General features: G+C 49.2%; 1 protein-coding gene across 12 annotated transcripts in view; it reads right to left on the minus strand.

Moving 5' to 3' along the window:
- LINGO1 (leucine rich repeat and Ig domain containing 1) overlaps positions 1-24,868 on the minus strand; it is a 245,622-nt gene that overhangs the window by 89,672 nt on the left and 131,082 nt on the right. For 6 of the 12 annotated variants that reach the window (XM_090269961.1, XM_090269956.1, XM_090269957.1 and 3 more), the window contains 3 exons: positions 18,853-18,940; positions 15,955-16,101; positions 12,367-12,452 (listed from right to left, as the gene is read on the minus strand). In XM_090269961.1, the coding sequence (XP_090126087.1) occupies positions 12,367-12,452; positions 15,955-16,063 (195 nt within the window). In that variant the 5' untranslated portion in view covers positions 16,064-16,101; positions 18,853-18,940. Of the gene's footprint in view, positions 1-5,847; positions 5,873-8,529; positions 9,545-12,366; positions 12,453-15,954; positions 16,102-18,852; positions 18,941-24,868 lie in introns of those variants that run through there. The other 6 variants (XR_016509751.1, XM_090269966.1, XM_090269963.1 and 3 more) reach the window with 4 other exon arrangements.

Here is a 24,868-nt window from a genome sequence, read left to right on the forward strand (position 1 = left end):
GCTGGGGGGCGGGGGGCTGGGGTGTAGTGCAGAGCTCCCCATAGTCCCTACAGCTCACGGTTTTGGGGATGGGGAAAGGAGATAATACAGCTTTTAAGGTACTTTGCATGTCTATGGCAAGTTGGTAACTAGATAATAGCTGTGCTGCAGCCCAGGGCTAAAGGGCCGATGATAGGCTTAAGATACTTTTCATAACAATGAAATATGGTGCTCTGGGTCAGCATTTAAAATAATGGCAGGCAGCCATAAAAAGAAGAGAAGCCATGCGGTCTGAAAGGGTGTAGATGGGAGTCGGCTAGGGGGTCTGGTGTGTAGAGAGAGAGCCTTGGTGTAGCAGCCAAGCAGCTTTGTAGGAGAGCTGGTCCTCCATGGGAGATGGACATGTGGGCAGAGCGAGTACAGAAGAGGAGTAGCCATGAGGAAGGAGCAGTGAGCCGAAAGGGGATTCAGCCATGCTGCCTGCAGGGAAGCAGCAGCTATGCGGTTCATAGTGAAGCTGGTCCGCGGTGAGAAGGAAGCAGCAGCTATGCAGCTTGTAGTCAGGATCCGGCCATGTGGCCTGGGCTAGTAAGAAAGCAGGCACGCTGCTGCTTTGGTCATGTCTGCTCCAGCTGACTCCAAAGCCACCAAGGACCATGCCTTGTAGTCCTTGACTCTATCTGGACTCTTGGAAGTCGGGACATATGGAAGGAACACTCTGTTAGGACTTGTGCCTTTCCTGGACTTCACCATGATCCACTGTAGCATGGCACATGCTTTCCTGGACTATTATACGGAGGCTGATGACAACGCACCTTAGATCCTGAAGGACAGAGCTGACAGATAAGGGATGGGAACTACTGGGCTTGGTTTTGGTTTATAGCCTTTTGGAGAGCAAGGGAAGTGCTGGGTCTCATGGGAAAACAGGGCTCTGAGAAGGAGTGCTCCCAGCCCCACCTTGTCCCCCAGGTTGGAATATTGTAAATAAAGACCTGTTTTTCTCAACACTAATTGTTGGGTCTTACACCAAGAAGCCGTGTGAATGAGCCTGGCTTTACTCTGTAACAAAATCCTGATAAACCTTCCAGCACTAAGACTCCACAGGGAAGCCTCCTCTGCCAACATTCCAGGGTCCTTGTCTGACCTTTGCTCTCCTGCACTACCTCTTGCCAGGCCTTCTCTGCACTATGCAGGGTATCCACCTGGGACCCTGACAGCTAGGGGTCTTGTCTTCGGGAGGACCCCAACATTGTGCCAAAGGGCAGGAGCAGCCTATCTCGTGTGTGACCCTGGGTGGGGCCCTGACACTGTTGGGCCTCAGTTTCCCTTCTGCCCACCGTAGAGGCTGTTGCAAAGGCTGGAAGCTCTGATGGCTGGCAGGTGAGGCCAGGTGGATACAGCCACAACCACAGGTGCATGCAGGCCTGCGCAGTCCAGAGCATCTGGTCCCTAAGTCCAAGGAGCCTCCCAGCATGGGCAGGGCATCTTTGTCCTCACACACTCCATATCTGGCTCAGTCCCCATGGTAGGGACCACCCCCTCCCCACAAACACTGACCTGCCCACACCTCATCCTATGCAGGGCAGGAAAAGAGAAGCGGGAGCCCTCCTGCCACATGTCTTAGGCCAGAGCTGGAGAGAGATGCGGGTGGCAGCTCAGGGAGCCACATGGCATGGTTCACAGGCCACCACTTAGCAGCCCTTCGATCCTGGGCAGCTAAGTGAACTTCTCTGCATCTTAGCTTTCCTTATCTATAAAACACGGATAAGTGTATTTACCCTTAGTGTTGTTATGAGGATCAAATGCTTGTAAGATTCTCTTAACAGAAGCTGGCACAGAAAAATCACTCAAGAAACAAGAGCTGCCACTACTGTTTGCTTCATCAGGAGTTCAGAGCAGCCCCAAACCCAGCACGCAGCAAACAGGCAGGTGGTAGAGAGGGCTGGGTGATTCAGCCTCTCCAGATGATGGCTGACTTGGCTTCCTCTGCTCAAGGAACCAAAGAATCTAAAGAGATCTGGGCAGAGGAACACAGAGGCAAGCAACAGGGTTGGAATGGGGGTGGGAGGATAGAGACCCAAGAATTCCTGGGAGTGGAGGGAAGAGGATGGCAAGGAGGTTCCCAGGGGTCTGGGAGTGCTTGTCTTAGCCCTTCTGTTAGAAACAGCACACAAGTCAGGGGACATGTGCAGTGACCTGTGGAGGCCAGCACCACAGGGGTGTTCAGATCTGAAGGTGGTGAGCTGGCGGTGGAGGTATCCTCTGAGCCGGAGAAAAAGGGTAGAGGGCTGAGGAACTTCTTTCCTACCTGATGTGGAGGGCTTTTCCAAGGGTATGGAGGCAGCTCTTTAATCCAAGCCATCCAGGCAGAACAAGGAGGAGCAAGGGGCCTTGGGGTAAAGTAGGCAACCTGAGAAGTGAACTTCCTTGGAAGATACCTGCTCTGGGAAAGAAAGTGCCTGGTGGAGAAGAGGAAGCTGTGGACCTACTTCTCCTTCTTACCTAAAGCTATTCCTCCATCACTCTTGTCAGTGAGACAATAAATGGGCTGACATTAATAAGCTGGAGCTTCTCCACTTGTCTGCCAGATCGGGCCTCTGCTGTGGAAGAATTGCTAATTAGAGCCACGATAAGGAAATATCAATGATGGGCATCAATATTATTGCCTCCTGTGCTTCCCTGACTGTTGATTTGGGGCCATGTCTTCAAGACAACAGGGGAGAAAAGTTCCATTTGGTTTCATTCTTGAAACCAGAACCTGTTCCCTCTGGGCAGGGTCCCTCCACCTAGGGCCCAGGGCTGGGACTGGGTGCAAAGGGCCCATATTCCAGGAGGGGGAGCTGGTGACCTTGAGGAAAGCCCTGACTCACTGAGTTACTTCAAGCATGTCTCTCTAGACCTCAGTTTCCCCAACTGCCAAATGGGTATGATAATTCCAGTCCTGCCTATCTTGCACAATGTGGAGGAGTGAATAAAGTGCAAGAGCAAGCTTTAGAAGGGTAATCTTAATGCAAATGCAGGTGCTTTGTGGACTGGAGGAGAGAGGTGGGGTGCCTGAGTGGCCAGGCGGCACCGACAAAGAGACAGACATGTCCTAGTTCAATGAACTCTCAGAAGCAAATACCTTCCACACCCTCCTGGCCCCCACAAACACTCAAAACTCGGTGGGAATCAAACAAACACTGAAGCCAGAGAGAGACAAAGCTTGACGCAAATGTGCAGCTACCATCTGGTGTCCCTGAACCTCTGAGCCTATGAGGACTCAAGGCCATCAGTGCACACCCAAAACCATGCATGCCATGCCAGTCGCACACACAGGGTGTCCCTTTAGCCACTGAGAGCAGCTTGTAAGCAACCCCCAGAATCAGAGAAGCAGGGCACAGTGGAGAAGCCCAATCAGAGACAGCCCAGCGGCCGTGTGGGCTGCAATGTGCCTATGGTGTATCACAATCATAGGCACATATCTTTAACATACTCAGATCATATATACACGGCCAAGTTCATCAATGAATGTGTCCAGACTGGAAACAGGCCAGCACACATGCATGCATGTGCCTGTGCGTGGGCGTACGTGGGCATGCACACACACACACATGTACGCACACAGCATCTTAAGCCCAAAGTGAAGCGCAGACCATGAAACCTCTCCCTATTGAGAAGGAACTAAGGTCCATGCGACCTCCCAGGCACATGTGGCCTTGGAAGCCGTAACTAAGCCAAGGGCGGCGATTAGAAGGCTGGAAGTGGAACCCAGTATGGCCTGAATATTTCCCAGGGGATTTTATGCTTCACTGTCAGGGTGTAATTACCCATCAGGTCATGGAGCAGAAAGCAGAAGACTGCGTGCAGCTCTAGGTCTCAGCCTTGCTCTGCCTCTGCCACAGACCTGCCCCAACCTTTCACCTGTACCTGAGAGAGGAAACATCGGACACCACCTGGGACACCGAGTGTCCTGGCTCAGGATCACCTAGTTCCTCAGACTCTGCCCACAACTAAGGAAGAGCGAAAATCTGCCACCCTTTTGTCCACTCCCCTCAGGTTCTCTCTGCAGGGGCTTAAGACCATTGGCTATCTCACACCCTCATATTCCCCTTCTCCTCTCCAAACCATCAAACTGTTTACAGTTCTCTGAGGAGAAAACAGAGAAGACCAAGAAAGAGAGAATTCAGAAAGAAGGCAAGCACCTGAGGAAGGGACAGAGGCCATCTCAGCTGGCCCCCGGAGGCCCTCTCCTCACAGGGCTTGCCCACCAGAGTGGGGAAAGGGAAGTGGGGTCACATCTCCCTGCTTTTGCTTCCCACCAAGAGCACTCTCCCTCGCTTTTTTTTTTTGCCCTAGAAAATGGCCACTGAGCATAAGCTAAGCTCAGGTGATACTCCTCCAGGAAGCCCTCCAGGACAACTTTCCTGGGCCAGGAACCTTCTCTGGCCCATCCGTCAGTGTTCTGTAATCAAGGGCTGAAAATTTAGATGCCTATAGGGGCCAGATTGGAAATGACAATAAGTGAACAGGTGCTGCAATGCAATGTAAGTGGGCAGGACTTGAGAAGGAGAGAGCACATGTCCTAAGGTATTAACACCAAGTTACTTCATGGCCCAGGGATCCCACTCCTGGGACAGACCCAACCCACAAAGACCATTACCTAAGTGTGCATAACGGTATTATTTATAATTGCCATAAAGTAGAAACTGTCCACATGTTTATTAATGAATGGATAAACAAAAAGTGGCATATAAATAAAACAATATTATTGGGTCATATTAAAGAATGAATACTGATCCCAACATGGATAAACATTGAACACATTATGCTAAAGTAAAGAAGCCAGACACAAAGGCCACATATTGTATGATTCCATTTACATAAAATGTCCAGAAAGGCACATCCAGAGAGACACAAAGATTAGTGGTTGCCAGGGGCTGGGGGATGGAGAGGGGGAGTGATTGCTAATGGGTATGGGGTTTCCTTTTGAGGTGATGTAGTGCTCTGGAATTAGTGATGATGGTTGTATAATCTTGTGAATATACTAAAGAATACTGAATTGTACAGTTTAAAATGGTGAGTTTTATAGTATGTGAATTATATATCAATTTAAAAAAAGCAGATTGTTTAAAATGAAACAAAACACATTCACAAGCCACATCCCTGATCGGGGCCTCCAGTTTTCAACCTTTAGTTCATACATCTGTCTATCCCCAAGAATGAAGTCAGCCCTAACTGAGGGCCCTCCATGGCCCCTGGAGCTGGCCCCCCGGGGTCAGGTACCTGAGCCACAGCAGTGATCACTCCAGGCCACATTTCATGCTTTGCAAGACCTCCCTCAGATGAGTCTGGTCCACCATCACAGCCATGTCTCAAGAGAGGCCAGACTTCCTGAGTCAGTGGCCAGCCTCTGGTGGGCAGAGGCAGGTGGACACAAAAGTACAGGCAGCTCTGCTGCCACTTCCTGCCTCGAGGTCCTTCAGATTCCCCAGCAGGCTTCAGAATCAAGTCCGCCTGCTGGATCTGGCCTCAGTCCCCTTCGGGGCCCTGAAGGCAGCTCAGCCACGGCAGCAAGGCATCTGCCCCTCGCTCCCTCAATCCGCAGACATGGGCAGCACCCTAAAACTTAAACACCCAGTTTCTCAGAGGCCCAAACAGCTTGACTGCATGCTCTGAGTGGGTCAGGGGCAGAAGCCAATCAGACCCTCAGGTGCAGGAAGACTTTTAGGTCAGGTGACCAAGCATCCTGGGGCTGAGAGCTGCTGAAACTGGGACAATCCTGGGCAAGTGAGCCATCATACCTGGGTGGGCCCATCCCTTTCTTCTACCTTAGTGGGTAGGGGCTCCTCTCCTGAAAGGCCTTCTGCCCCTTCCTCTCCCGCTTACCTTTGGCCATCCTCCCTTCTAGAACCTCCCATCAGCTGAAAGGAATCCTCTTTTCCAGCTTCTTCTTCAGGTCCCTCAAGGAGAAAGCAGGTTTCCAGAACCTGCCCCTTGAGTCCATGTGCCTGTGGAGATGCCCTGGGAGCCACTGCACAGAGGGAGCGGGCGACAGGGTAAGTCCTTTACTCCTTCAGCCACAGCCTCCCTGGAGACTATCAGCTCTCGAAGGGCAGGGAATGAGTTTCTGTTTGGTTCACAGCTGGGTCTCTGGCTAGAAGGCTTAGGTGCCCAGTAAATATTTGCTGAAGGAAAGATTGAGTCCATTTTCCACTTTAGGCTTCCCCTTGATATGTTCGAACTGAAGAAAAAAGGAGTTTGGAAACTACTGGTCTCGAATACAGTCTGAAGTCTTCAGCTGGCCGTGGAGGGCTCCTCCACCAGACCCCTCACACCTCCCTGCCTCCTTCCAACTCACTGACAGGCCCCACCCCAGCACCCCTATAAACCCAGGCCTTTGCTAAGATAGGGCCCCTTCCTCCATCTGTCCTGGGCTCCAGCTCAGTCCCTCCCACCTGCTCCCTCCTCCCCTGGCAGTGCATCTGGGAGGATGTGCAGGTGAGAATGAGGGAACAGCTGAAGGTTGTGTCTGAACTCAGGTCACCCAGGACCTAGGCCAACCTGCAGCTGAAAGGATGTCTGGGTGTCTCAGGGTCTGACTGCCAGCAGCTGGGGGAAAAGCCAGGGTTGGTTGACAAAGGAGGAAGAGGGGAAGAGAAAAGAGAGAGGAGAGAAGGGAAGAGGAGGGAAAAGATAGGGATGGAAAACAGAGATGAGGAAGGGACTGCTTTTAGCCCTAGGGTCCCAGGAAGGCCAAGTCAGGGTCTACCACCGTGATGACGGAATGGGGCAGCTAGTCATCTTTTTAGACTCATGATATCACCCAAAGACACAGATTAGTTCCCCTGTGCAGACTGAAGTGAAAAGAGGGAAGGAAGCCCCTCTGGGAGAAAAATGTCAGCTTTAGAGAAGCAGCCACATCGCCTTTCTACTCCCCTGCCCCATGCACCAGTGGGATAGGAAGCAGCCTGGTACCTGGGCCTTTTGCTCTATCTTCCTTCAGCCAAAGAAGTTTGGCCACTCACCTGGATGACCTCTGATCCTATTCATGCATTGAACCTTGAGCATGGTCACACACTGAGCCTCGACCCTGCCCACATGCTGAGCCCAGTCCTGGCAGGGTCTACCAGCCCTCTAAGAACTAGAGGAGGTTTCAGAGACCTCAGCCTCTCCTCCTATCACTCCTCAGAGCTGGTAACAGATTCAGTCTGTGGGTGACAGAGACAGGTCATAGCACTGCGTGACTCCAGGGTGGCCCATGAGTAGCTGATTTCTGATTTTCTCAAGACCAAGACTGAGAATGTGAGAAGCCTCCTCTGGTATCAGGACACAGCAGTGTCTATGAGCCCAACCATAGGTTTCCACAGAGAAGCTGCCACTCCCCTTTCTCCCAGCTTGCTCCCTCCTCATCCCCTCTGCCGCCCACAGCGATCCAGCTCCACCTCCCTCTTTCTCAAGTGTCCTGAAAAACAGCTGTGAATTACTGGAAACCTGTCCCCTCCCCTCCCACCCACCCACCCTCCTGGCCTTTCCCAAGGCAGATACATGCCATGCAGGTCTTCTGCTGGCTGTCGGCTAATCCCTACAGAGGTAACTGATAATTAAGAAGTTAGCTGTAAACCTTGAGTATGATTCACCATCAGCAGCATTTGGGTTTTAACAGGTTGCTCATGGAAATGGGAAAGTCTTTAAGACTCAGCCAAATGGCAGAGTGGGGTTCAGGGGCACTTGGTGCCTAGAGTCCTTCTGGCCTTCCTGGAACCTCCCTTCCACAGAAAGAAGGTGCTAGAGCCCAGAGAGCTGTCTTTCAGCCTCAGCTCCACCTCCTAAGAGTTGATACCATTAGACATGTAACAAAACCTCTCTGAACCTCAGTTTCCTTGTCTGCAAATGGTTATATAGGATACAACCTTGCAGAATTGGGACAAGGCCCTCAGTACTCAAGAGCTCCCAAGGTCCCTAACCTCCCTTTGCCTGTCCCTCATTGAAGGTGACTGTTCCCCACCTCCCGCCTCCTCACACTCTACACCCAGTCAATAACTGAGTGTGTCTATTCTCTCTACTTCCTAAATCTCTTCCCAGGCAAAGATCAATGGAATCATGTGCCAAGGCCTAGACAGAGAGAAGACTATGGGGACACTGAGCAGACGATGGAATGGAGAGTCTGAGCAGCAGGCAAAGAATAGCTTACTCAATAAACAGCGTCAAAACAGCCAGTCATTTGGGAAACAACATTTAGACCCCTTCCTCAAACCATACACATAAAAACATTATGGCTGAAGAGAGATTTAAAGATTTTTTAAATATCATAAACAACTAGAAAATAATGTAAGACAATATTTTCAAAAGTTTGCAGTGGAAAAGAGTGACAGACTTGACCACTGGACAATTTTAAACTTTTAAGGGGTAAAAGAAAACATCATAAACTTAAATGATAAAAAGACCCATAAGGCTGTGAAAAAGAAAAATTGCAATATATGACAGATAAAGGGTTAAATACCTTTCCCTCTTATAAATCAGTTTGCCCTTGCAAGTCAATAATATGCATTTCACACACACACACACACACACACACACACACCCACTCACTAAAACCAAGATCACCTGTGACCTCCCCAGGGCTAAGGCAAGATCAATGCTCAGTCTACATCTTACTTGACCTCACGCTTGAAACACATCTTGCCTTTGACTTCCAGGACCCCACACTTGCCTGGTTCTCCTCCACCTCACTGGTTGCTCCTTCTCAAGTCACAATTTCGGTTCCTCCTCAGCTCCCCAACTTCGAGATGAAGGAAGCCCCAGACTGGGTCTTTAGTCTTTCTTTTCTATCTGTTCTCACTACCTTGATGCTCATCCAATCTCACAGTTTTAAATACTATCTTTATACTGATGACCCCAAATTTCTATCTATAGCCAAACTTATCCCCTAAACTCCAGCCTCATTTATCCAACTGTCAACTCTACATTTGCACATGGATGTCTACTGGTAGCTCAACTTTTATAGTCCACAACCAGGGCATGCTCACCAGTGTGCCACCTGGGCCGTCACACAGGGCCCCACAGTCAGGAGAACCTCAAGCTTGGTCTAATGCCCTACTGTCACCACTTGGAAATTCTTAATATTTTTTTAAACAAAGGGCCACCCATTTTCATTTTGCGCCAGGTCCCGCACATTATGTAGCCAGTCTTGTCCACAGTGGCGCTCCCCCACTCCAGACCCACTGCTCCCTAGTCTCTGCTCTGTCTCTGTTGTTGGCAGCTCCACCCTTCTAGCTACTTGGGCCAAAATCATTGGAATCATTGTTATAGACTCAATGTTTGTGCCCCCAAATTTCATATGTTCAAGTCCTCACCATAATGTGATGGTATTTAGGTGGGGCATTTTGGGAGGTAATTAGGGCTAGATGAGATCCTAAGGGTGGGGCCCTCCGACGGGATGAGTTCCCTTAAAGAAGGAAGGATACCAGAGCTCTCTTTCCATTCTGCACACAGAGAAGAGATCTTGTGAGCACAAGCAAGCAAAGCAGAGGGTCTTCACCAAGAACTGAGTCTGCCAGCACCTTGATCTTGGATTTCCCAGTCTCTAGAAGTATGAGAAATAAAAGTATGTTGTTTAAGCCAACCAGCCTATGGTATTTGGCTGTGGCAGCCCAAGATGACTAACAGAGTGATCTTTAGCTCCCTCTCTCTCACACACGCCACCTCATCCAATCTGTCAGCTAATCTTACTGGCTCTACATCTCCTCACCTCCATTAAGGCCCCCTAGTCCAAGCCCCCACCATCCTATTCCTGGATCATTGCCACAACCTACTGACTGATCTCCCTTCTTCCACTCTGGCCTCCTTCACAGCAGCCAGAATGATCTGGTAAAAATGAAATTCAGATCATGTCATGTCACTAATCAGAACCTTCCATGGCACCCTCCTTCATCCTAAGGTCCTTAGAGTGACCCACAGGCCCTGCATACCTGACTCTTGATCCGTACCTGGCCATACCTCCCATTCTCTCCTCGGTCACCCTGTTCTAGCCACACTGGCCTTCTCACTGAGCCCTAAGTAGACCAGGCCTGCTCCTGACTCAGGGTCCTGGACATCTCCATGACTTATTCACTCACTTCCTACAGGTCTTTATTTCAATGCTACCTCCCGGGAAGGCCTTGCAGACTACCATATCCAAGCAGCCCAACACTTCCAATCCCTCCCCTGTGTTATTTTTTTCCTTCTTAGTATTTAACACTCATACACACACTATATTTCACTGATCTCTTTCCTGGCTGTTTGTCTTACACTACAGCACAACTTCCACGGAGCAGGTATTTGTCAGTTTTGTTCATTGTTAGGTCCCTAAGCAAAATAGTGCCCACCATATAGTAGGTACTCAATAAACGCTTACCGAATGAATGGAAAGATGAACACAAAAATAAGCTGAGTACATGGCATGAACTGGCAATTCACAAATGAAGTGGTCAACGAGCACACACGAATATACTCAACCTCATTAGTGGTCAGAGAAATGGAAAACGAAATGCATTTCCCCTATCAGATTGTCCGGAGTTTAAGTGACTGACAATGCCCATGGCCTCTTGTGTGCATGGCAAGTCAGCACAGACTGCTGGAGGCTGATCTAGCCACATAGATTAAATCTTGAAATGTGAGTGCCCTCTGACCCAGGCAGTCCACTACCAGAAACACTCCTGAAGGACCCAGAACACAAGTGCACACAGATGTACGAACTAGGAGATTCCCTGTCTGAGTTGTATAAATAGCCAAACACTGGAGAACACCTAAACAGCCACAATTAGGTTTAATAATTGATGCATAATTTAAATATCATCTCATCAATGGGCGTAAAACAAGAGCGAAGAACTCTGGAATGAGCTACACAATATTTGAGAGTTAAAAAATAAAGTGACAGAGCAGTATAACTAGCATGAGCCCATGTTTTTTCTTTTAAAATATGTTTATAAACGCACAGAAAAAAGTCTAGAAGTATTTAGTCCTGAGAAGGAAGAAATTATGGGAAGAGTTTGAATTACATGCTTGAAATATTTCTGGATTGTCAGGTAGATAGATAACATATAAAAAAAATATTACCTTAATAGTCAGAAAAATAACTCACCTTTACAAATAAAATACTGCCCAAGCCCTCCATAATCTGACCTTCCCTCATTCCTGTTACTTCCATCTCTACCTCTGCACCCCCAAGCACTCTGGGTTCCAAGCTCATGAAACAATTTCCTAGTCCTGAGTCCTTTCACAGCTTCAGGCCTGCCTCACAGCTCTGTTCACAGGCACAAAAGCCCAGCCAACCCTGACCCATGACCTCCTAAGCCTGAACTCTGCTGAGAGAGCCAGAGAGGGGAAGACAGGGCCCTGTGACCACTCTCAACAGCCATGGCTGCTGCCCCAGCCTCCAGTGGGAATGGCTCGTGGGACCTGAGAGGCCTGGCAATGGCCCCTCATTTTGGCCTGAGCAGCTTGGCCACCCTTGGCTCTAGGACACCTGTCACAGGCATTGGAGGCCACCAATCTGAGGGGGCCAAGGTGGGTCCAGCAGGGAGGACTGGCCAGAGGAGGGGGAGAACTGGAGCACTAGCCCCTACTAGGGCTGTGATTTAGCAAATAAAATTGTATGCCCCATGCAGTATTTGCGATATACTGGTACTAAAAAAAAAAAAAAAAAAAAAAAGATTTGTTATCTCTCTGAAGTTCTAATTTAACTGGACATTCTGGGTTTTGTTTTGTTTTTTTCTGGCAAATCTAGTCTACAACCCGTCCCAGCCCTTGGGACACTTGGCCCTAAGCAGAAAGTGTCATCGAGGTGTCCAGGAGCTGCAGAAAAACACCAAGTCGAAAGGTGAGCTTGGCCTTGCCTGGTGTTGAGAGGAGCACCTCTGCCCTGGGGAGTCCTGCAGAGAGCAGAACCTTCCAGAATCAGAGCCATCACTCATGGAAGCATGCACACAAGATGAGTACAGTGACTCTGGCAGCAAAAAGCCAGAGCAACCACAAGGGGAGCCCCACAAATGCAAAACCTCTGAGCTGAAGTACTTAACAGGTGTGTGCCTGAAAGTCCTAAACAAACCACAGACAGTAAGTGTGTGAGAGCAAACAGGGGCTGGTGGAATTCTGTGTGCTAGGGTCAGTCTCTCAGTGCCCCAGCAGGTGACCTGGTGAGGGTGCATAGCTGCTGGGGTGGCCCACCTTCCCTGCTGGGAACGCCTCTCCAAGAGACCCTGCTGTGCTCCTCTCACAACTGCCCCCAGTAAGGGCTTCCATCCTTGGGACCTCACACAGTTCTCCCAATTGCCATCAGCTGCCCCATCATATTTTCCAGAACTCACAGGGCCCTCTCACCCTGCGCAGAGGCATGAGACCAGTGAGCCCTCCTTGCTCTCCCCATACCTGAGTCAGACGGTGCCAGGAGGCAAACAGACAGGCCTCTGGGGGCCCAGGGAGCAGCAGCCTGTTTGCAGTGGTCCCAGCATGCACTGTAGGGGGAGAGAAAGAAGATTAGTGTGGGCAAAGATGGGGCTTCTGCTACCCTGGGTGGGCTCAACTCAGCACGGGTTCCCCAAGACAGATCCTGGTCCCCCAGCCCAGTGAGGCCCCACGCTGCCTCTCACCATGGGGACAGGCCTCATGATGCCAGCACCCCTGCCATGCCCCAGCCCCCTTAAGTGGCCTCTCTGGCCTGATATTCAAGGTCCTGTCCAAGCCCCCACTTGTCACCATCTTGTACTTGACCCCATAGGTCAAGCCCACTCTGCAAGTTTGTTCACAACGTGTACACACAGGTATGCATGCATACACATGTACGCATGCATGCACACACATATACATACACAAAGTCTGTTCAGAAAAAGTCCAGCCATTGTTAATATGAGAACCATTTGCACAACATGCCAGTGTAACCTGGCAGCCAAGGAACGTGGGCTAAAATGTGCATGCACGAACAATGATGACTTCACTGTACTAGTCAGTGGGGGCAGTAGACGCCACTGAGTGAGCATGTGTACTGTGTGGCCATTGCATTCAAAATGACTGAGCAAGTAGAGCATCAGATTTTGTGTTAAGCTTAAACATTCCTCTGTGGAAACTATTGGGATGATTCAGAAGGCTGCAGCGATGGGCAGCTGGTGACGGGCAGCTTCATCACGACAACGCATCCTCTTGTGCATCATGTCTCATGCAGAGTTTTTTTGTGAAACATCAAATCACCCAGGTGACTCATCCCCTCTACAGCCCAGATTTGGCACCCTGTGACTTCTGGCTTTTCCCAAAACTAAAATCACTTTGAAGAGATTTCAGATCATTGATGAGATTCAGGAAAATATGACGGGGCAGCTGATGGCAACTGGGAGAACTGTGTGAGGTCCCAAAGTGCCTACTTTGAAGGGGACTGAGGCATCATCGTCCTATGTACAATGTTACTTGTATCTTCTTCAATAAAATCTTTTTTTCATAGTACATGGTTGGATACTTTCTGGACAGGCACATGTACACATACATATACATGACACAAACATATACACACATACACACACACAAATGAGCAGCTCCACCCCGTTCTTTCTGAGATTCCCACTGCTTCCCATCACGTCTGTCTCCTATAAGCTTCACTTACGTGTCCTCAACCCAGCATGTCTGACTTCTTCCCCACCACCACCCGCAAAACTCTCAGCAAGGTCCCAAAGGACCCCACCTGCCTGTGCCAGTCCTCCCGCCCCGGCTTGCTGGGGCTCCCTGACCCACCCTCTCCTTGGTCATCGCATCCCTCCATCACTCCTACACATGGTCACAAGTGTTTCCTGTCCTCCCCTCTCCGCTCCTCACTGGGGCATTTCACCCACATCAATGTTTCAGTGTTTCCTTCAGAGAAGAGTCGAAGCCCCTGACCTGTCTTCTACCCTCTCTTCCTCCCCTACCCAGCTCTAGCCACATGGGCCACCTTGTTGCTCTCTGCCTGACATACCAACCTCTGGATCCTCATAGGCCTGGCGCTTCTCCTTGTCCATGTTCAGATCAAGGCACCTCCTCAGAAAGCCTTCCCTGACTGCTCTGTGCGAAAGCCCATCCTTATCCATGTCACACACTCTGACTGACTGATTCATCATTTGGTTTTCCCTGGCTCAACAATCCCACAGTGAGTTTTTTCCCCCAGTCAGGTTAATTGAGGTATAATTTACCTACAGTAAAACTGACCCTTTTTAGTGCACAGTTCTATGAGTTTTGACAGCTGTATACAGCTGTGTAACCACTACCATGATCAAGATACAGAACAATTCTATCACCCTAAAAAATCTCCATGTGCTGTCCATTGTAGTGAACTCTCCCCACCCCCAGCCCCTAACAACTGATCTGTTTTCTTCCCTATAGCTTTGCCTTTTCCAGAATGTGATATAAATTGAATAATCTATGTGTATACATAGCTTTTTGTCTGGCTTTGTTCACTTAGCATATTATGCATTTGAGATTTACTTGTGTTGTTTCTTGTATCAGAATTTCATTCTTTTTTATTGCTGAGTGGTCTTCAATTGTTTATCCATTCAGCAGCTGAAGGACATTTGGGTTGTTTCCAGCTTTTGGCAGTTATGAATAAAGCCACCATAAATATTCACATACAGGTTTTTGTGTGAACATAATGTATTATTTCTCTTGGGTACCTAAGTAGGATTGCTAGGTTACAGGATAAGCATATTTTTAACTTTATAAGAAACTGCCAGACTGCTTTCCAAAGTGGCTCTACCGTTTTGCATTTCCACCAGTGGCAGATGAGAGTTCCGTCTGCACTGCACCCTCACCAGCACCGCATGCTGCTGTTCTGTAAAAGTCAGTGTCTTGCACTAGCTATGCAGTGGTATCTCACTGTGGCATTAACTTGCACTTCCCTACTGACTAATGATGATTAATGATTTTTCATGTGCCTCATTTATTGTTTTAGTACCATGACTATTGGAAATTGTCTTCTTAAGTGAATTATTTATCTGTTTATTTTCCATTTTCCTCATCATATGTGAAAGCAGGGACCTTGACATTTACTCCCCAGCACCTAGAACAACATGTGGATGGTGATGATGATGATGACAACAGTGATAGTGGTGACAGCTAACATTCATAGAACCCTTATCATGTTCCCGGCATTGTTCTGAGTGCTTTACGAATATTATCTCAATCTTCACAACTATCCTAAGAGACAAATGCTATCAATATCCCCATTTTAAAGGAAAAAACCAAGGCAGAAAGAAGTAACTAGCTCAAGGTCACATAACTAATAAGAAGCCAAGCCAAGGTTCAGTCCCGGGGGTTCTGGAGTCAGACTCTGCAATTGCAATCAGCACATTACATGCCCCACAGCAGCCACATTTGCTGAGGAATAAAAACATGGAAGCCAACAATTTACAGCTCTTTCTATCCCAGCAAGGGTGCTGTCCTGGGCTTGAGGCTGTCATATTCAGCATGCCACAGACTGAAAGTCTGTGTCCACAACCACCACTCCCAATTCATTTGTTGAAATCTAATCACCAGTGTATTTGGAGGCAGGGCTTTTGGGAGGTGATTTGGTCATGAGGGTGGAGCCCTCATGAATGAGATTAGTGATCTTATAAAAGAGACCCCAGAAAGACTGCTCACTCCTTTCTCCATCTGAGGGTGCCATGAAAAGACAGTCAGCCAACTACAAATCAGGAAGTAGGCCCTCACTAGACACTAAATCTTCCGGAATCTTGATCTTGGACTCCCAGCCTCCAGAATTGTGAGAAATAAACTTCTGTTGTTTCTAAGCTACCCAGTCTATGGGATTTTGCTGCAGCAGCCTGAATGGAATAAGATGCAATGACTTCTGAATGTCTCTTCTTAGATTTTCTCCCTCAAAAGCTGAATGCATCCTCACTCTCAATCCTGCTTCTTTCCCCTCTTGAGAAATTCGATTTATGGGATGGTGTTGAAATTTAAAGTGCTGAATGGGATGAGAGAGGAGAAGTTTAGTCAAACCTGGAGCCTGGTGGGTGTAGGGTCTGGGCCTTCCATGGGCCTTGCTTGTCCACAGGGACTGTTTCTCAGAGCTTTTCCCACCAGGTGCAGAGAATGAACAGGAAGTCATGGCCTTGGCTCTTCTGAACCTTTGCTGAGTTTCACCCCCTGTAGAGAATTTTATTGCTCATTGAATGTCTGGACACATATCCTCCACACCCTCCCCACCCAGCATACTGTCCCCCACATTTCCTCAGCCCCTTTATAGTTAGTGGAGGCCATATGGCCAATGTGGGCTGCGAATAAAAGTGATGTGTGCGTTGCTTGGCCAAGCATTTAAGAGCCAGTGTGTGACTCTACCATTTTCTCTTCTTTGCAACAGTGAATGAAGGAGGCCACATGTTTCAGATGGAGCAGTTACAGGATGATGATGCTTCTGTCAATCTCCTCTGTGACTGTATGGATCACAGCCTACCACACTCTCCACTTCCTACACTGAACATGTAATGTGAGTTATATGCTAAAAGAGGAAAGAAGAAGGGAACCTTTGTTGCATTAAATCACTGAGGTTTCAGAGGCGTCAGTGCAGCACAACCTTGCTGCCCTACTTCACCCCAGCCTGCCACTTGGGAGCACATGCCCTTGCTGTCTGGTCTGAGGATGTGCTCAGATAACTTTCAGGGTATGAGAACTGAGCTCCACTTAGGAGCCCCTAAATAACTAGGACTTCAAGAGGGGGTGGAATAATTTCAATATGCAAGTTGAAGAATTCACTATTCACAAGAAATGGGAAGGTTCCAGGCCTTGCAGCAGGATCCACCAGCAAGACAATCCCACCCGGAGAAGAGAGGTGTTAGCTGCAGCAGGTGGGAATATCTCCATGTCAGTTGGGGCCTTGGCCTACATTCAAGGGCTTGAACTTGACTGTAGAACAAATGCTGGGGCGTCTTCAGAGCTTTATCCCTGAAGCAGATCTGGAACCAGCTCTCAGAAAGGCCCTGGGGCCCCCAAATCATCTGACCTGAGTAGACAGATGCAGAGGAAGAAAACTGACAGGGCTTGGAGCCGCAAAGGACCACACGCTGCAAGCTGAATGATGGGTTTCTGCTGTGAACTTATTGGCACTTTTCTTTGGCAATTATCGCCTTGAATGTTGTGTGCTCCTGTGGGATAACCCAGGTGTGGGATAACCCAAGAGACAGGGAGAAGAAACAGCCCCTCAAGACAGGAACGGGTGCTGGCAGGCAGGCACCCCAAGGGGAAAGCTTCTCTCATCTATAAATGCCCTGCATCTGCTCCGTCTCTCCAAGAAGTAAAATTTGGCTGCCCTGGAATACACCCCTGCCCCTAAACATAACATGAGTACAGTGCAACTTCTTTGAGGCCATTAGAAAGAAGCTCCTTTGTATATGAGCATGGATGCTGGTGTCAAGATTTCTACGTTTTTGAACTTTGCCCAGTGTAGCAGGAAACTGTAGCACTGCGTGGCGCCCTGCAGGAGCATTGTGTGAGCTGGGGGAGGGGACCTGGGTTGGAGGCAGGGGTGGGAGCTGTTTGAATTAAAGAAGCCCCTAAGACAGACACACACCTGATGGGACTCGGGGACCCGGGAACCTGGGCTTCCAAAAGGGCAGTCACACTGATCCTCTCTCAGAGGCTTTGGGGTGGGTTTCCCTGGGAAGGACTGAAGTAAATTCTGCTATCCTTTTGGTTAAGAATAAAAGGGTATGACTGGCCTGGCTGGTGTGGCTCAGTGGATTTGAGCACTGGCCTGCAAACCAAAGGGTCACAGGTTTGATTCCCAGCCAGGGCACATGCCTGGGTTGCAGGTCAGGTCCCCAGTTGGGGGCGCATGAGAGGCAACCACATATTGATGTTTCTCTCCCTTTCTCTCTCTCTAAAAATAAATAAATAAAATCTTTAAAAATATAAAAATAAAAATAAAATAAAAGGGTAGACTGATACAGTGCAACTGTAAACAAAACACTACAGAGAAACTTTATTTACTTGGGAGTTAATTTTAATGATGAGAAATCCATATGTTGAGTTTGGTGATTTCCATGAGTTGGGATTGTTGTTGTTGTTGTTGTTTGTTTGTTGGTTTTGGTTTTTTCATAAGAAAAAATTTAAATTGGGTGCATACCTGAAGCTTTAACCCAGTTTGGACACTTTGTACCCACCCTTATGGCCACAGGATTTGCTTAAATATGCTCATGGGAAAGAATTGCAGCCAAGATTTGCTGGACTTCTACGCTTTTGTTTTCTACGGGCAAGTTTCCAGCCAGTGATGCTGAGAATTACCCATCCTGGGGTTAGGGGTCTAGTGCTGGTTTATGGCTCAAGTGGAGAGTTAGCCGGGCTGGAGTCAGCCTGGATCCCTGGAGCATCCACACTCACGGAGGAGAGGGTCTTAGACTTGGACATTATGCTCTGGTTCGCAGAGGCCTGAGCAATGTCGGGATGAACACGCCGGCACGTGGAACACACCAGCACGTGGAAAACACCTGACTAAAGTGCTGGTGTGCAATGTGGATCATTCCCCCTGAAATGTTTCTGCTGATTGGTTGGGTTTCAATTCACCGTCTGCCATGGGTTTGGGGGCTGAAAACAGAGGACATCGATTCAAAGGCAAATGCTGAAAGAAGTTCCTGTGGGGAACTGAGGCAGAGCTTGCATAGGAGGTGACAGGTGGAGGACGAGCGGAGGGGGACAGGAAAGGAAAGAGGCGCAGAAAGAGGTGAGGGTGAGTGTCAGCACCACCGTCATCATCATCACAATCATCAGACACTTGTCCCTCACTAGATAAGCATTTCACATGCACTAACATACTGAATCCCCACCAGTTCCCTAGGAGGTGAGCACTGCTATTGTCTACATTTTCAGGATCAAAAAACCGAGGCACCGGGGTGGATAACTTGCCTTGTAAGGAATGGGCTGCATTTCAAACCCAGGCCGTCTGGCTTCAGCACTCACCCTGAGAATCCCTGATGAAACTGCATTGCTCAGGCTAGAAATGAACGAAAGGCTCATCAATGACAATGGCAGAAACTCTGTCTGTGGGCGGTCACAGCCAAGCTGGCAAAAAACAGAAACGAAAACAAAAACAGCCCCTTTCTGTCCCTTGCTATTTCTGTGACCTTGAGCGAGTTACTTCACCTCTCTTAGCCTGGGTCCTTACCTGTGGTAGGAGAGATTACAGGGCGTGTGTGTGGTGTGGGCCCATGCATGTGTCCTGCCTGGTACAGTACTTGGTAGAGAACAGAAACTCCACAAAAAGTAGACCCCCACCCACCACGGAGCTACAACACAGACATGCAAATCTCTAGGACTTCTAAGCATGTACATGTGCACATGCATGTACCCATGTGCATCTGCCAAGGTGAGCACTCACATGCAACTCCATGCATTTTCCTCACTAATTCTGTCCCCAACTCAGGCTGCTGGTGGTAGCATCAGCTACCCTGGCACCCAGCCAAACATTCAAGCATCACTCCACAGTCCTTTCTCTCACCCTCTCTCACCCTTGTATGTCATCACATGGACAGCCAATTCCTGAATAGTTCTCAAACTCACGTTCTCCCAAATTCTCCCCCAACCCATCCACCCCAGCACAAAGTTCTCAGTTGCCTCCAGCTTGTAGGCCCCTCTCCCCCACCTTCAGCACAGTGGCACACAGATGACTTTTTCCAGTCACAAACCTGGCCTCATCCCTGTTCTGCCTAAAATCCTTCCAGGAAGCCTGGCAGATCAAGATGTGAAATTCGGAAGCCCTGAGGAGAAGTCTGATGGATTTCACTAACTGAAGATCTAAAACTTCTATAGGGCCAAACTTAGTTAAAAAGGCAAACGGCAGACTAAGGAAAATATTGCCAACACACGTAACAGACAGACATTTTTAAATTCCTAATATACTAAAAGCTCCTTTATAACAATAAGAAAAAGGCAAAAAAAATAAAAAAAAGAAAAATGGGCAAAGAATATGAACAGTCAGTACTCAGAGGAGGAAATATAAGTGGCCAGTAACTGCATGAAAAAAAAAAATGCTCAGCCTCAATGGGGAGAAGGGAAGTGAGGATTAAAACCACAGTGAGATGTTTTCCTGGACTGGCAGGGTGGGAACATAAAATGGCCCAGCTTTTTGGAGAGAGAGAGAGAGAGAGAGAGGGAGAGAGAGAGAGAGAGAGAGAGGGAGAGAGAGAGAGAGAGAGAGAGAGAGAGAGAGAGAGAGAGAGAGAGAGAGAGAAAGAAAAGGGAAAAGAAAAGACCCCATTTGATGGTCTTTTACAGGCTCCAGGACCAAGTCTAGACTCCTCAGTATGGCACCCAAGATCCCTCAGGACACAGCCCTGTGCACCACCACCTGTGGTCACCCCTCATCTCATTCTTACCCTAAGTCTAGACACACCCACTTCCCTTGTTTGTCCCCCAAACTGCCTCTGGGCCTTTGTCTATGTGGTTCCCTCTTCCCAGATGTCCTTTCCTGTCTTCTGTGCCTCATATCTCAAGTTGTTGCTCATGTGCCCTTGCCTTCTAGACACACTCCATGAATGTCACACACAGCCCTCACACTCCCTCCTGCAGCAATGGTGACAGCCAACAGTCAGGGAGCACACTGTGCATCTATGTATTGACTCGTTCAATCCTCATAGCAACTCTAGGAAGGTTTGTTATCAGCTCATTTAACAAATGAGTGAACTGAGGCACAGAGAGATTACACGACTTGCTCCGAGTCCCACAGCTGGGAACCTGCAGAGACCGTATGAGAAGCCAGGCAGCGTGCCCGTGCGGCCCTCCGCCACACTCAGCACACAGGGTTGCATTCCCCTGATACCTGTACTTGCCAAGCTTCGAGACATGCCTGTAAGACCCAAGGGTGGGGTTGGCCTTGTTCCTGCACCTAGAACCTGGGCTGGTGGGGAGCATGCACAGGAGCTCTGCTGGGGCCAGGGCCAGCCCTCACCTCTACCCAGCCCGGGTTAAAGTAAGTGGCTGATCTCAGGAAACTGGGGTTAGGGAAAGGGTAGGGCCAGCTGAGCTGACCCCGGACTGCTGAGGAAAGGAGTTTGTGGAGGTGCAGCGCCTCCTCAGGGGAAGACCCCAGCGACCTCTTGCATACCTACTGTGTGTTAGACCCTAGAGTTAACTGGTTAAGAAGTCAGGGGCCAGGAGACAACCCTGCCCTCCAAACAGCTGCAAAGTCAGATACAGGGAAGACAGAAGCCTAAGAAGGGGACAGGCAAAGAGCTGTAGGATGGTGCTTGGGAGAGGAGAGCCTGGCTTCTTGTGATCGGGGTGAGGGCCTCAGTGCAGGCAGTGGCATTTAACTGTTGGTGGGAATGCAGACTGGTGCAACTACTATGGAAAACAGTGTGGAGGTTCCTTGAAAAATTAACAATGAACTGCCTTATAATCCAGTGATTTCACTTCTGGGAATATATCCAAAAAACCCTGAAACACTAATTTGAAAGAATATATGCGCCCCTATGTTCACTGCAGCATTATTTGCAATTCCTAAGATATGGAAGCAGCCCAAGTGTTCATCAATAGATGAGTGGATAAAAAAGCTGTGGTACCTATACACAATGGAATACTAACTACTCAGCCATTAAAATGAAGGAAGTCTTACCTCTTGGGACCGCATGGTGGGCCTGGAGGGTATTAATACTAAGTGAAATAAGCCAGTCAGAGAAAGACAGATACCATATGATTTCACTTACATGTGGAACCTAAATAACAAAATAAACAAAACAGAAACAGACTCATAGAAACAGAACAGACTGACAGTTGTCAGGGTGGAAGGGGGTTAGGGGGCTGGGTGAAAAAGGTGAAGGGATTAAGAAATACAAATTGGTAGTTACAAAACAGTCATGGAGATGGAGGTTACAGCACAGGGAACACAGTCAATAATATGGTGGTTACGATGTACGGGGCCATATGGGTACTTGAAATATCAGGGGACCACTCTGTAAAGTACCTGATTTCCTAACCACTATGCTGTACACCCGAAACTAATATAGGATAATACTGAATGTAAACTGTAATTGGGAAGAAAAAAAAAGGAAGTGGCATTTGGGCTAGCCTAGGATTGAGGAGGAGGATCTGGGCAGATGGAGCTGTACCAGCAGGGCCTGGAGTAGGCAAGTGTGGGAGTGTTGGGGAGGAGTCACTGGTTTTGACTGGAGCACGAGGCAAGAAGGAAGCAGCAGTGGACTTGGAGGAGGTTGCTGGAGGTCCCTGGAGGGCGGAGCTGCTTGCACGCAAGGAGGGGGCAATCCTAGCCATCTAAGCTTGTCAGGCAGTCCCTCTTAGCAGTTATCTGTGTGCTGTGGCCTAGTTCCTGACCTTGGTTCCCTCACTTGCCTTCCCAGACTGTTGAGAGGATTGAATGAAACAGTGGTTTGGAGCTCTTGGAACCCAATGACACATCTGGGGGTATGGTGCCCAAAGAGGTGGGTTGGCTCCCTGAGGGCATTTGCCAGTGTGGTATAAATTTGTATGCACATGTCCCCCCAAGGCCTCTCTAATACAACCCTTGTGTTTAAAGTGTAAATTCAAGATGATGTGATTACAGATTCTTTACTTTAAAGTGATACGACAGGAAGAGCTCTGTGATCTTGAGTGGGTCCCTGCCCCTCTCAGGACCTCAGTTTCTCCATGGTGGGGTGGTTCTCTAGGTCTGGTTATTCAGAAAGGGCTGGGCCATGGAAGGAGGGAAATGGGATAAGAGAGTGGAAATCCAGAAGGGTGGGATCCAAAGAGGGGAGGGGCAGGATGAAGGAAGCAGAACCCTTCTTCCTGGGGCTAGTCCCCTACCCAGTCAGGGCCCTCCTCACCTCTGCCACTCCAAGGATCCCAGCTAGGGTTAGAAGCCCTGGATACGAGTCTGACCTGACCCAAACTCAAGACCCCTACCCCTCAATGCCCAGGCTGTATTCATCCAGGTAGGGGTGGAGGAGTCAGAAGAAGAGGAGCGCCACCACGCAGGGCAAGTTCACTGGTGGGCGTAGCAGTGTGCAGGCTTGGAGGCTGCAAGACGTGGGAACACACCCCACCAGGCTGCTACAGGTGATCAGCATCAGGCAAAGCCCTCCAATCTCCATTTCCTCTTCTGTGCCATGGGGAAAAACCTCTCTTGTGAGGTAATGTTATCAGCCCAGCACCTGGCACACACCTTTGGGTCACCAGGAGCTGAGGATGGCGGGTGGGAGCAGGGGAGGGTCACAGCCAGTTCTTAGAGGCCCCCCACCCCTCCATGGGTGCCATCCATCTGATCTCTCACATCCCGGAGAGCAGAGACCCCCTCTCAACTTCCTTACCGGACTGTCTCCGGCACCTCCTGCCCACCTGCTGCCCAAGGAGAGCTCTGAGTGCAGATCTGCAGTCTCTCAGCTCTCGGGGCCTCTGGGGCCTCAACTCTGGCCACCAGGCTGTCAATGTCTGTTTGCTGGTGAGCTCCCCCGCCAGCTCTGTGGGCGAGGACCGTGTCTGATGCGTCCCGTCCATCCCATTGTGTGGGGCCTGGCACAGGGGCCCTGCTCATGGGCAGAAGAGCTGGCAAGGGAGATGAAAACACAGCTGTTCACCCCTCCTGCCTGGACACCCGTTTATCTGCTGACATATCTCTGACAGTGCTAGGCTCAGCGTGGGGCTGGGGTCAGTGCTCACTATGGGACCAGGAACAAGCTTCAGTCTGCCCAGGGTCAGGGCTCAGTCTGGGGCTGGGTCAGGGCCCCATAAAGGAAGTTTTCTGCTCCTCCCCCACCCCTCTCACTGACCCAAGGCCCAGGACTCTCCCCAGGCTTACCCATTGCTTTGAAAACAACAGGTCCAGCCTCTGGGGTGTCAGGGCCTATCTTTGGGTTCTATACCTACCCTCTACCCTGGCAAGACTCATCCTGTGCTCCCGTCCAGACAGCTATGCTGGGATCACCACATTTGCTTGGCTCGAGTCACCACATGACCCCAGCAGAGGTGGCTCAAGGTGGGAAGTGCATCCTTACATCCCTAACTGGCCTTCAGAAACACTTGGGGCATGGATGTATTCCCAAGCCAAGGGGAAGCAGTTTGTGGGTCTCCTCAGATTTTTCAATTATCCACCCCACTGGCCCAACTCCATTAGCCCAGCTGATCCAGTATCAATAGAGGTAAACTGAGTTCTGGCTGGACATGCAGGTGAAGGCACATGGCAATGAGATATGCCACCCAAATGCCTCCTCCTGTCACAGTGCCTGAAATCCTTCCTTAATGCTCCTTGCTTTAAGCCACCCTTGCTGACCCTTCTCTGAAACCTCCATGCTGGGTCTAGCTCAAGCCTGGCACTCATAGGGCTCAGAAAAGGGGAGCTGAATCAGAGACTGGCCTGAATGGGCATCAGAGCTGGGCTTACTTCTGAGAATGGCACTGCCAGGTCAAAAGGCTGTATCACCCCTCAGCGCCCACCCAGACAAGCACCTTCACTATCTCTGCCTGCTACTCTCAAGTTGGTTTGCTGCCAAGACACATGAGTCTCACTTTAGTTAATTAAAGAAAAATCTAATCACTGCATTAAACTTCTCATCACTCCACTTGAATACCTGTTAAATAAATTTAATTATCAGAGGACTGGATTTCCTAGTCTCTTCCATTAGTTTCTGAAAAGATGGGGAGGGAAGAGAGAAGCAGATGGGAAGCAAAACAATTCCTGACTTGTAGAGGACATGGTGGGCAACTGCATGCCACAGCATCCTGAGTACTTAACAGAAATGGGCCACAAGCCAGCTATGAGTTTCCTAGCAGCCAAGGCAAAGAAAGCAGCTCACTTCAGCATTGATGCATTAACTGAAGGAGCACTGATGAGAAAATGCACACTGAGCTTTGGTCTTTCCATCTGTAAAAAGTGTGGAGCTAGAAGTTGGACTAAAGGAGATAACTACTGGCTAAAGCAGTCATCAGAGGC

Source organism: Furipterus horrens, unplaced genomic scaffold (genome assembly GCF_987537825.1).
Source record: "Furipterus horrens unplaced genomic scaffold, mFurHor1.1.pri manual_scaffold_3, whole genome shotgun sequence".
NCBI lineage: Eukaryota > Metazoa > Chordata > Mammalia > Chiroptera > Furipteridae > Furipterus > Furipterus horrens.